Here is a 13,217-nt window from a genome sequence, read left to right as displayed (position 1 = left end):
AAAAAAAAAAAAAAAAATTCTTACAGAACGTTTCAAAATGCACACAATTAGTTGTTAATAAAATCACTCCAAAAAAAAAAAAAAACCTACCTAACTTTTTTTTTGAGAAGGAAAAACCTACCTAACTAGTTGTTAGTCCTGGACTCTTGGGGACTTGAGTTGCTAGTGCGAGTGGGCTTGTATGGGATTATACGGGTCAGCAGTTCATGGGCTTCTCATTCTAAAAGGAAATAACCAGTTAATCAATAACCACAATTGTAAAAGCTGAACTTTGGGCTTATGTCATGGGTCCATTCTAACTAGAAACGTTCGTTAAAGATAGTTACCCATGGATCAAATTTGTACCCCTTCCATTGAGAAAACATGAGGATAGAGACATGACGAGTTGAGATCGGATCGGGTTCGGACACGGGAACCCACTTAGGACAAGAGTGGGGCAATTTGGGGCAGGTTGGTTGGGGGGTATTTGATGATTTTGACAATACCGAGGTACAAATGAAAAAGAAATTGAAGAGATACACAAGTATTTTGGAGATAATAATAGAATATGCACCCAAAAAAAATTTATAAACAAAATATACAAAATAAATTTAAATTATATATATATATATAAGTTAGTTATTAAATAAAAACATATATTAAAAATTCAGGATGAAATGGAGCAAGCAAAATCTGTCATCATCAATAAGAAATATTCATATGGAATAAAACGAATTAAGTATAATAATTTTTTTTGTCATCATTAAAGAATTACAGATTACATACGTACCATCTGAACCTAGAAAGATTGGTAGCCAACCTTAGATAAACTAATTACCAACAATATTTGTTGGAAAGTCTATGTGATTGCTAGCTTAACCAAAATAGATTCAATAATAATAATAAAAAATATTTTTCCTAATCATTTTTAGAAATTCTGTCCAGTGTTATTGTTAGGTGATGTTTATTTATTTTTGACTGCTTGACTTAGTGCACGTTTGGATAACGCTGAAAATTGAAAGTTTTCAACGCACAACATTTTTAGTGGGTCACAGGATCCACAAACCTCTCTTTCTTTCTTTTTTTTTTTTTATTTTTTTTTTAGCAACTTTTTCTTTAAAACTGGGTCTCACGGCACTATTCACACATTTAAAAATTATTTTGTTAGTGTTTTCAATTTTTAGTTTTCAATTTTCAGTAATAAGCAGTATCCAAATAGACCCTTAGTGTCCGTTTGACAAAGATTATTTTTGCAAACTTATTTTATTCAGCTTATTTTTACCATTATTCATAGGTCTTATCTTTATCTACAATACTTTCAATAAAAGGTTTTCAATTTCAGTAAAATTTTTTCAATTTTAGCAAAATAGCATATCACAAATGGATTCTTATACACGTAAAGCAATGAAAAGAAAAGATTGCCAATGGCAATCTATATTTATCGAAAAGGAAGAGGAACATATTTATTCCACAAACAAGTTGCATCGCAGCTGAAAGCATAATTCTCTTTTTGGATTAAAGATAAAATCTCGATCACCATTTCCATTCTTTTAATAAAAGATAAGAGATAGGAGAGGATGTAATTGTAAAGTGTACGTGAAGGCCTAAGGATTTGGCAATTTAATAAGGAATATCCCAATTCGTTTTTTTATTTTTATTTTTAAAATCACATTTGATGTGGGGAGACCCCTTATATGGAATCAATCAATCTTTTAGAGTTTTATTTAATGTTTTCTATTCTTTTTTCTTTTCCTTTTTTTTACCTCATAGAAATAGAAATAGAATATTGAAATTGTGTTGAAATACTCACCTTTTAGTAATTAATTTCATGGTGATCCGATGTGAGAGGCCACTGAACTAATGGCTATGCCATTTGAAGAAGCCGAAGCTCTTTCTCTCTCAAGTCATTTGATTTATGAAGCCGTAGAGAATTAGCAATAAGAGTGTAAAACTCTCCCAGTTGCTATTTTACCCACCAACAGTCCATAAGTCAGCTCCATCTAGATATATATTTCTAAAAAAGTTTACAACTTGTGAACAATGGGTTTTTAAATATATATAGAACCTAGTGTAGCTTTGGATGTAAAACAAGAAATAATATTTGAAAGTGATTGCATTAACTGTTTTTAACCAAATTGTCAATGATCCCAAAATATAAGAACTAAAATGATATTCTCACAAGTAAACATGCTATATCATTGATGGACTAACCTACAATATTTTGAACATTTTCTTTATATGAATTGCGTCTTCAATGTGGTTCAACTTTGAGAGGTTTGCTCACTTGTCTAAAACACTTATCATGGAGAAAAATGTTTATTTTGTAGAACTTTTTCTTCACTCAAGAATCAGTATATATACGTTTCTCCAAAAAAAGAAGAAGAAAGAATCAGTATACAAGTATTCAAAATTTTAAAACAAAGAGAATTCTCATTATAATTCCCAAAACAAAAATTTGAAGAACTGTTAAATCTTTTGCAAAAAAAGTGAAACTTGTTCATAAGATTATTCTTAACAGAGAGGTGTCTTTTTTAATTTTTTATATTTATTTTTTAAAAGACTGTAACTAAATAAAACTCAAACAATCAAATAGGGTAAAAATTAATAAATAATAATAGTGACACACTATCTATACAGACCATTACAACTCAAGTTTTTTTGTCCGTAATGTTGTTTTTGGCTTTTTGTAAACATATTAATTATATAGCCACTAGCCATAAATAAAACATATTAGTTATGTGATCTCATTTAAAACTTGAATATATATATATAGACTACCTAATGAAAATGTTTACACAAATAGCTTAAGAGCATTCTCATCAACAATTGTAAAAATATTAGCATTTACAATTTCAAAACACAACCTTTACAATTTTAACACCTCATTTTACAATATATCAAACATCAAACATTTTTTTTTTTTTTTACAATTTCATTTAAATATTGTTTCTTTAATATTTATTATTCATTTTTTTACCCCTTCATTCCATTTTTATTCTTTCTTTAAAAGAAAGTGGACCTCACTGAATAAAAAAAATAATATAAGTTTTACAATTTGTGAATAATACGGTCTCAAATTTAAGATTGCACTATTTATTAATGCAAAATATTATGACACTTAAAACACTTGATGAAAATAGTTTTTAGAATTTAATGTGTCAAATATCAAATATTTTATATTTGACACAATGATGGGAATGCTCTAATAAAAACGAAAAAAAAAAAAAAAAAACTCATGTAAAATTGAGTGTTGGAAGGCTTTCCGAAAATAAAAGGCTTTCCTCTTTTTTTGAACCCCATTTCCGAAACAAAACTGCATGGCGGAAAGGAAGCAAAAAAGGCGAAAACAAGCATCATCAGACTCCAACTGGAAAGAATGCAAAAATGCGTATGCCACTGCCAGTGCCAGTAGGTGTGGGGCGATGCAATTGGCCCTCCAATTGGAAGCCAAATTCTCATTCCCATTCCCATTCCCATTCCCATTCCCATTCCATTCTCTCTCTTACTCCTCAAGCTTCTCCCCAGCAATTTTTTTTATATAAATTTTTAAAAAACCCAATGCAATGCAATTATTAAAACCCAAACGCAAACCCTACTCCCACCAACCCCCTCAATTCCCCAAAACCTCACTCTCTCTCTCTCACCACCACCGCACCACCTATGCACGGTCTAGATCGATGGCTCACCCACCTCCTCATCAATTCCGAGCCCTCCGATCCGTGTCTCGGACTCGGCGGCTTATTCCTCGACCACCAAACCATTCCTCCCTCCTTCGTCTCGCTCTTCGATTCGGGTTCTTCCCGGACTATCCAGAACAACGCGGCGGTCCGGCTAAGAAGAGAGAGATTCTGGGGCGGGTTCTTGTCGGTGAGCTTGTCGATAAAGGGCGGCTCCGATGTGGAAGTCATGGGGCAAAGCGGGAATAATAAAAGTTTGGAGGAAGAAGAAGAGGAAGAGGACCACGATACGACGTCGTTGTCGTTGTGTAATAAGGAGGAAGACAAGGTTAAGGTTAAGGTTAAGGTTAGGGGATCATCGTCAGGTGCTTTCAATGTCACCAAGCATCTCTGGTCTGGTGCTGTTTCTGCTATGGTCTCTAGGTTTTTGCTCTCTCTCTCTCTCTCTCTCTCTCTCTCTCTCTTCTCAGTGTTCTATTTGATCAGTTTTAGTAGTTACTAGTTGGTATCTGAATTCCATTGCTCCAACTGTCAACCTGAATTTTTATCATTGCACTGAAATGAGTGATATACTTATATTTTGGAAAATCCAATGTGAAGAAAACATGGACTAAACTTTACTACTTGTCAATTTCACTACTGATATGACAATTGTTAAACACACCAACTATTAAAGTCATTTGTCTCGAAAAACCAATGTGTTATCAAATTTTTAAAAAAATAGTGATTGAGAAATATATTTATGGGCAAAACTTAGTTACATTTCTTTGGGGGTCGTAGTATCTTAGGTTTCCTAATTAAATTAATTTATGTGGCTGCATTGATCAATAAGCCACATGGTTGAATTTAATTCTCTAGAAACATTATAGTGTTTGTACATGGTTGAGTTTAATTGGGTAACATAAGGTACAACACCTATGAGGTTACAAAACTGCATCTAAATTTTTCCATTTATGTTGTTGACTTGGTACTAATGACGTTCATTGTCATGTCAATTTGTAAGCTTATTGTAATAAAATTGATAGTTCTTTTGGTGTGTAGTAGATGTGCTTCTAAATTGGCTTATTCCTTTTTTTTTTGGTGTGGGTGTGCTTGTGTGATGGTGTATCAGGACCTTTGTTGCCCCTCTAGAGAGATTAAAACTGGAATATATGGTTCGTGGGGAACAGAAGAAACTTTTTGAGCTAATCCAGACAATCGCGGCTTCACAAGGGTTGAAAGGTTTTTGGAAAGGAAATTTTGTCAATATTCTTCGCACGGCACCCTTTAAGGCTATCAATTTCTACGCTTATGATACATACAGAAATCAACTAATGAGAATGACTGGGAATGAAGAAACAACAAACTTTGAGAGGTTTGTTGCTGGTGCTGCATCTGGAATTACTGCCACCTTGCTTTGCATACCTATGGACACTGTATGTGGCAAGATAACTCTTTGTTAGTTCTGATTGCATGATTTATTGTTATCTTATTTTTTGCCTGGTGAACATTTGAAACTTTTAAACTAAGGAAAAACATTAAAAATATATAAATTTTGCCCTGGCTCCTCCAAAGGTGGGCTTAGAGGTTCCATGTCATAAAAAAGAAAAGAATTCCCATGATGTGTCTCATACTTATATGCTTAATACTGATATTTTTTACTTTATTTATTTATTTTTGATGATGTGGAATCTCACCAAAGTAGGGCCCTTTGGACCCATCCTTGGGGAGTAAACCATTGATACACGACCCCACCTATTAGAACCATGTATCATGATGTAGTTTAATTCTACTTTAGGAAAATATAGAATCCAACACCCCATTTGAAACCATATATTTTACCTTTACTGCTCTCTTATCCTAAGATCGAGTCACGAGCATCCACCTTTGTTGTTCCTGCAGGTCATTGTTTGCCTAAAGTCTAGGGTATGCAAGCTACTTCTCAAAAAAATAAGTTTAGGGTACCAAGCTAGTGCAAGAATAAAGAGTGCCATAAATATGTTTCTATCTATCACTGTATTTTGGGTAATGTAATGTAACAATGGGCTACAAGGTTAAGCAAGGCTCTCTCTTTGTATCAATTTCAATTATTGTGTGTCAATCTAGAAAGAGGTTTCTGTTTCTCATTGCTGTTGCTCTTCTAGGTCATCCCACTTTTGTCTATACTTGATATGAGATGAAATGATTGTAATCGAAAGTCAAGTGTTGGGACATCACTTGCAAGGGCACAACCTTAGCTATGCCTAGGGTACATTAGCTTACTTGCCAAATAGACCATATGGCACTAATGTTTTCACAAATATTAGTTGAGTTGGATATGGTATCTATTTTTACTTGGATGTCCTTGAAATAAGATCATTCAATTGTGTTTATATTTTGCTTCAAATGAATCCATTTTGTTTTCATTGCATATGTGAGTCTATGAGGTAATTATAAGATGTCATTAGTGGACCTTACTTTTGTTGCAAAAAATAACCATTTCTGTGATTCAAAACAGCCTTACACAAGTTTCATGTTGTAATCTTGGGATCTCAGGTTCTAGATTTGTTTCAGCTTATGGCTCCAACTTGGGCAATGTTATATTGAAGTCTGCCATCTTACGTATCAGTATGCTCATATTACGCATGTTTTGTAAATTTTAACAGAATGATATTTGGTTTGGATGAGATATGTGACTGCCTCCATAACAATTATAGATAATATTACCTTCACCTATACAAGAAACTATTGTTTAAGTAGTTAGTATATGTTTTTGTTTTGTTAATCTAAAAAAATTCCTGCATTGATAATAATGCTATATAGAAATCACCTCTGGAAACAAATCATCCATACATCACATCCTAAAATTTTAAAGTTTTCAGATCAGGACAAAGATGGTAGCACCTGGTGGGGAGGCCTTGGGTGGTGTGATTGGTACTTTCCGCCACATGATCCAAACGGAAGGGTTCTTTTCTCTTTACAAGGGCTTAGTACCCTCTATTTTAAGCATGGCTCCTTCTGGTGCAGTGTTCTATGGTGTTTATGATATATTAAAATCAGCATATCTGCATTCACCAGAAGGGAGAAAAAGAATCCAAAACATGAAACAAGGTCAGGACTTGAACGCTTTAGAACAGCTGGAGTTGGGTCCATTTAGAACATTAATTTATGGGGCAATTGCTGGTGCTTGTGCTGAAGCTGCTACGTATCCATTTGAAGTTGTGAGGAGACAGCTTCAAATGCAAGTGAAGGATACACAGTTAAGTGCAATGGCGACTTGCATCAAAATTGTTGAGCAAGGAGGTGTTCCTGCTCTCTATGCAGGATTAATTCCCAGCTTATTGCAGGTACAGTTCAGATCTTTGGTAATCTTTTATTTCTTGAAGGATTTTTGGCTCCTAGAGTAATGATGACTTGGTGGATGAATGCTTTAGTAGACCCTAAAATTGAAATAGATGCCTAGTTTTTCATTTTTTGTTTATGTTTTACACATTATCAATCCGTGTATGCCACACAACTGGTAATTGTCCTGCTAATGATAGGTGCTATTGAAAGATGAAGTTTAAGATAGTGAGAATTTCTTAGATTCCCTTCCCACCTCTCTCAATTTTTCTTTCCCGAGGTGAAACAAATTACTTTTGAGCACTTAAAGAGATCCAAATTAAATATATTCGTGGTCTGTATATCTTTGGAAAAATTGTTTATGTAGAGGAGCTTTATTTAGCTTGAAGTATAGGGGGTGGTGAAAGAAGAAAAGAACTGAAGAAAGCAACTGAATATGTCTTTCTGATTCCCCCCCTCCCCTGGTAGAGCCATTGTGTGGCTCACCATAGGTCTTACAAGAAGGCCTTGCATCTTCTTTCTTTTCAATTTTTTAGTTTGGGTAAATCTGACTGGATTCAGCAAAAATGCATGGGCCTCTCTAAAACACAATTGTTGGGTGAGCTATCACTGGCATCTTAATCCTTCTTTTGTTATTCATGAAATTTCTTGATCCAGATAGGATAATTTTGGGTGAGCTTTATTCATGACTCCTGTCTATCCCTCAAATCAATCACTTAATTAAAGAGATCGACATTATCTAGATTATAAAATTTTTATTCCTATCAAATAATAAAAACTAGAATCCCAGCCTCTGATATTAAATTTCACTCAGGCTGCCTACCCTAGAATTTAAACCTTACTTACATCCCACTTTTGAATAGAATTCCTTACCTCCAACCTCAGAACCATGTGAGGTCAATGTATTATTGTATTTTACCTCTTTATGCTCGTCACAGAAAGGTGAGACCATGGGTTCAACTGTTTAAGACCTACTAGGTGCATGTAAAAATGCATTACTTAAAGTTTCAGGTTTGCATAACATGTACGTTAAGTTCAATTTCACTGCTTTCTTGTGGAGCACTTGATAACATCAATTTACTATTTCAAGTTTCTAACCTGATTTTATGTCTTTGATTTTCAGGTTTTACCATCAGCTGCCATAAGTTATTTTGTCTATGAGTTTATGAAGATAGTTCTCAAAGTTGAGTCCACATAGAAGTGCAAGTCTGCTATAAGGTACATCGGACAGCACTTGTGATAGTTAAATCTTTTCCATAATTTTTTGAGAGGCCGCTGCGCCCATGGTGGGAGAGAGGGGGGGAGGGGGGGGTGTTGCTAGGATAAAGGGTGATACGAAAAATGGAATATACATGATTAAATGGAGCAGTTGATGTTTTCAGATGTGCTTTTGCTAGACAATTGAAATCTTTTTAATTTTTAAAGCAAAAAATGATGGAAATTTTTCCATCAATGTATTTCTCCGATAACTTTTTTGTGTTTTGGAAGAAAAGTGAAAATAAGTTCCCCCAATTTTCTTTTTGGTAGCAAAGGATGTTGCCGTGCTAGTCGTTGGACAAAAACATTACAGGTCTTTTAAACCTTTCGATTGTCATTATGTCAGGGTAAAATTTTCTGGATGCTCTGTAAATGCTACTTCGGTTTATGAAAATTATGGTTTGCTGTCTCCAATTATAGAAGTCGACAATCATTTTTCTTCATTTAGTATTGGATAAGAACCTATAAATTCGGTTAAAAAATTGCTATTGAAAATTTAAAACATCAGAGAGAGTGGCAAGGCATGCGTTACTACATTACACTCTTTACAGCTAATAATCTCGTACAATAAATAATAACTAGACCAAAGCTGTAAAGAATTTCTTTTACTATGCTATAGGATTAATTCTTAGGTATTCTCGGAGCACAGAGAATGATGCTCCCTCCTTTTACATTCAAGGTGAGGTCTATCATGAATGTGAGAAGAGGGAGCACCATTTCACTATACTTCGGGACTATCGAAGAATTTTTCATGCTATAGGCCCTGGGTTCAACCGGTCAAGGCCACAAATTAGAAACTTGTAGCATTGCCATGTGCATTGATATAGCTATTGAGCGCCACTATCTAGCAAGTCATATATAAAACATTGAGAAAATGCTTGTTGTCAGTTGTCAACAATGAAAAATCTAAAGATTATGCAGAGTAACACTACATACACAAAAAAATTTGACAACTTTTTTCATATTGGTTGAATTGGCAAGTTTGCAATGATTTTCATTTAGGTCATCACTTAACGAAATTTTTTTTACCTATAACTAATAATCTGCCACATCAACAGATGTCCAATTTTTTGTATATGTAGACTTTCTTGTATGCATAAATTTCGTAAAAAATGAGAGTATTGAGTACAGACTACAGAGGTCTCTTTACCCTTCTATTTCTTTATTTATTTTTATTTTTATTTTTATCCTTTGATGCCCTATCTATTATAGTAAGCAGAAAAATGGCCTTGGAGATTTTGGTGTATGAGTTGCTGATGTAACATGTGCATATAAAGTATAGACATGGAGGAATAGATAGTTGTTGATATCATGGTTGTCAAAATCGTGATTTGGATCGTAAAATCGCACGATTTTACGATTCCATCTCACCAAAAAGTTTAAAATCGTAGCAGGATCACAAAAATGGTAGGATCGTATGTAGGATTGTGTAGAATTGTATAGGATCGTATGGGATCCTACCGATCTTATCATTTGGCTTGATTTTTTTTTTTTTTTTTTTAAAAGTGGGATTCATTTGGGGTAAGATAATCCACCTAAACCCACAAGCCCAACGGGTTATCAAAAGCCCAATAATGAATTGAAGTCCCAAATTTACCCCTATGTCAATATAAAATCTCAAAAAAACCTATGGTACTTAAGTTTAACGGTTTAAAAAAAAAAACCTAAAATATTTAGAAACATTCAGATTAGAAGAATCTTGGAATGAGAATTCTCTTTTGGATTTCATATTTGTAATTAGCTAGTTTACCTTAGATTGAGAATTTTCTTTTAGATTACATATTGTAAATTTGTAGTTTGCTAGTTTTTATATGCTAACTAGCCTAACTTATTTTGGATTTGAAATTTAGAATTTGGAAAACATTTTCTATATGTGTAGATAATATTTTGGTACTTAGTTCCTAATTAAATATGTACTTAACTTTTTAGATACATTATGTCAAAAGTTAAATATATTTTGTTTCGTTAGAATGACATAAGAACGATGTAGTGCGTGCAAATTACATTTTATGATGCAATGTTTTTTTAATGGATGGATTCATATTTTAAGCGATTATATAACATACAAAGTTATTATCAATAGGTTTTTTGCTTAAAATCTAAAAATATGTAAGATCTTACGATCCACGATTCGATCCTACGATCTACAATCTTACCTATTTACCTCTCACGATCTTACGTAGGATCCCAATTTTGACAACCTTGAAACTATAAGACATTATTGAATTCCGGCAAGTTCTTCAAAGTCGATTTTTTTCTCGACATATTCAAAGTAGAATATAGATAGAAACAAGAGAGTAGGTAATGTCATAAATGTGGTGGACTATAAATGTGGATCTAATAGGAGGTTCCGAAAGACTATTCTCTAACAATTATCACGACTATACCTGACGGCTGAAACTCTAGACTAAAAATAAACCTTTCTAATAAAATTATTCCTTCAACTCCCAGCATTTGCTTCCAAAGTCCAAATTCAACATAGGTAGGCGCGGTCTTGAAAATGTTTAACCAAATAGTATTGAATTGGTAATAGATGAGTTATTTATGGACTCTGATCTTCTCTTATTATAATTACTGAGAGTATTTTTTTTGAGAAGAACACTTTAGATGCCATGGTCCTTTTGTTGTATTTTGCAAATATCTGTAACCCAAGTAATTTGGTGGATTATGATTCCCGTAACTCATGTTGTATCTGTTGTAGCAAAATTACACCAACCCTGTGGACTTAGCAGAGTGTGCTTAGTTGATTATCAAAAAAGCAGTGTGCTTGTGTATGTACTGATATTTTATTTTCTTTCTTTTGCGTTGTTTGCATGCTATGGTCTTCTCATGTCCCATCCAGAGTTCCCCCCCTAAGGACATCTTAAGAAAATCTTGATTATTATAGGGCTTCGGTTCTTTGTGTAAGATAGGCACACGATATTTTTAAATTGTTTTTACAAGTATGATTTTTAGTGATTGGTGTAAAATCACTTTCATTTGGATCTCACTTTCACGTGAATTTATCACTAATTATTTGTTTGATTAGAATTTATTATATTAATTTGAGTCTTTTGATTATATTTTCAGATTGCTTGAAGTGAATCTCAAAATGTTCAAAACTAGCTTGAACTGATATTTGCCATACTTCAAAAATTAGGGTCTAGGGTTTCGATTGAAAATGCTTAACTTAATAGGAATTTTGTAAAATGTGCAAGTTAACAATGAGTACCAGAAAATACTTAGTGACTAAAGTGACTAAGTTATCAAGTTTGCTTTATCAAGCCTAAGTTATCAAGCCTACTCTGCCAAACCTAAGTTATGAAGCCTACTTTTTTTTTTTGGCTGAAGCCTACTTGAAGTGCACATTCTCAAAGTAAACTGATCCAGATTAAGCCACCTCAAAGTAAAATAAATAATAAGAAATGTATAGGATTTAAGAGCATACTTAATTATCCTAACACTAAACTTATTCGAACTAAACAAGAGAACTGAATAAAGCATCATACCTAATAAACAATTGATCTCATAAGTGCTCTGGTTTATTGTGTGTGTCCTTTTGAGGTTTTGACTGGTCTTAGGCATGCTTGTTCCCTATGCTAAGTGTCATTTCTTGATTGCATCTTCGTTGTCATATATGCTGCGAATAGTAAGGCTTCATAACCTCTCTTAACCTGTACCAGGTGACCATTACCTCATTATTCCTTGACTGTCTGGCACGTGCCTTCATATTTTATATTCCGATAATTGCTTGAATTAACCACTCGAAGTACTTATTGCCTCTCCTTCCTCGTGAAGGCTTGAAACTTCCAATAGGTTAATGTGATCTATCATTTCATTGGCTTTAATCTTTAATTTTCTTTTTGAGAGATAATTATACTATGTGCTAACTCTACCATTTAAATTTTTTTTTTCTTCTTAAACCCTCAAATACTTTGTGCATGAGAAGATGTCAATTCAGTTATAAAATTCTTGACTTAATCTTTAACTAAATTATTTCTGACTTGGCAAATGTTTTAGCATATCCTTTTCACATGGCTCATTTCCATCTTGCCATATACTTTCGTTATGTACCAATAACAACAGAGCATGTTAACAATGATGAATAATAGTGTGAACCTAGTAATTAGGAATATGGACATAATTTTTTGTAAATAGCGCAAAATTACTCTAACTTAAATTTCACTTTTATTTGAGTTCACTATTGATAGATAAGTCAACAATGATAATAATGCCGTGTACCTAGAATGGACAAGGATGGATTTAAATCTGTTAGAATTTCTTACACCACAATCAAGATAGGTTGACGAATCAACCGCGTGCTTTTGAACTTTCTGTATCTTTTATTGGACTAGATATAAAGAGTTTTAAAAAAATTATACAAAAATTTAAATTAAAAAAAAACAAACAAACATGTGGACGAAGTTTAATACATTAAGAGACCCAAAAATGTAGTCAAATGTTGGTGGTTGATTCGTCCACGCTTTTATTCAAGTGCACTTGGCTTTCAAACGTCTTAATGGACAAGGATGGATTGAGATCTGTTAGAATACTGCACTAGCAAGGTACAGATTGACATGTCAACCATGTGATGTTGAATTTTTTGTATCTGTTACTATTATTGGATTAAACACAGAAAGTGATATAGGACAAAAGATGTGTTCAGTTTTTATGCTTTGTTATTTTAATTTTTGGGGTTTTGTGTTCTTGATTTTAGTTGTTTTTAAGACTTTCGTAGTCATATTAGAGTTCTATTATGATAGGATATCAATGAGAATCAATTTAGAAATATTTTAACTTGCATAATAAGTTTTTTTTGTAACCTATAAATAGGCTTCCAAGAAGTAAATTGAAATTAACATTTAACATTAAAAAATTTATATTTTTATTATTTTTGGTGGATTCCAATATTCTTCCTCGTGGATTCAAGAGCTCCCTTACGGATTTAAGGATTTCGTTAAGCAAGAACGAGATTAGCCCTTACTGCGCTTTATATCCTAAGTCAATTGGTATCAGAGGTTGTTA

General features: G+C 33.3%; 1 protein-coding gene across 1 annotated transcript; it reads left to right on the top strand.

Moving 5' to 3' along the window:
* Positions 1-3,277: 3,277 nt before the first annotated feature.
* LOC142623446 (putative mitochondrial adenine nucleotide transporter BTL3) lies at positions 3,278-8,626 on the top strand. Its single transcript, XM_075796864.1, has 4 exons — positions 3,278-4,079; positions 4,768-5,071; positions 6,497-6,961; positions 8,080-8,626. Exons 1-4 carry the CDS (start codon positions 3,640-3,642, stop codon positions 8,152-8,154), a joined length of 1,284 nt encoding a protein of 427 aa, XP_075652979.1. The 5' UTR covers positions 3,278-3,639; the 3' UTR covers positions 8,155-8,626.
* Positions 8,627-13,217: the final 4,591 nt, after the last annotated feature.

Source organism: Castanea sativa, chromosome 2, assembly GCF_040712315.1.
Source record: "Castanea sativa cultivar Marrone di Chiusa Pesio chromosome 2, ASM4071231v1".
Classification (NCBI taxonomy): Eukaryota; Viridiplantae; Streptophyta; class Magnoliopsida; order Fagales; family Fagaceae; genus Castanea; species Castanea sativa.
The sequence above is the reverse complement of the archived record's forward strand: the minus strand, read 5'-3'. Positions and strand labels throughout refer to the sequence as shown.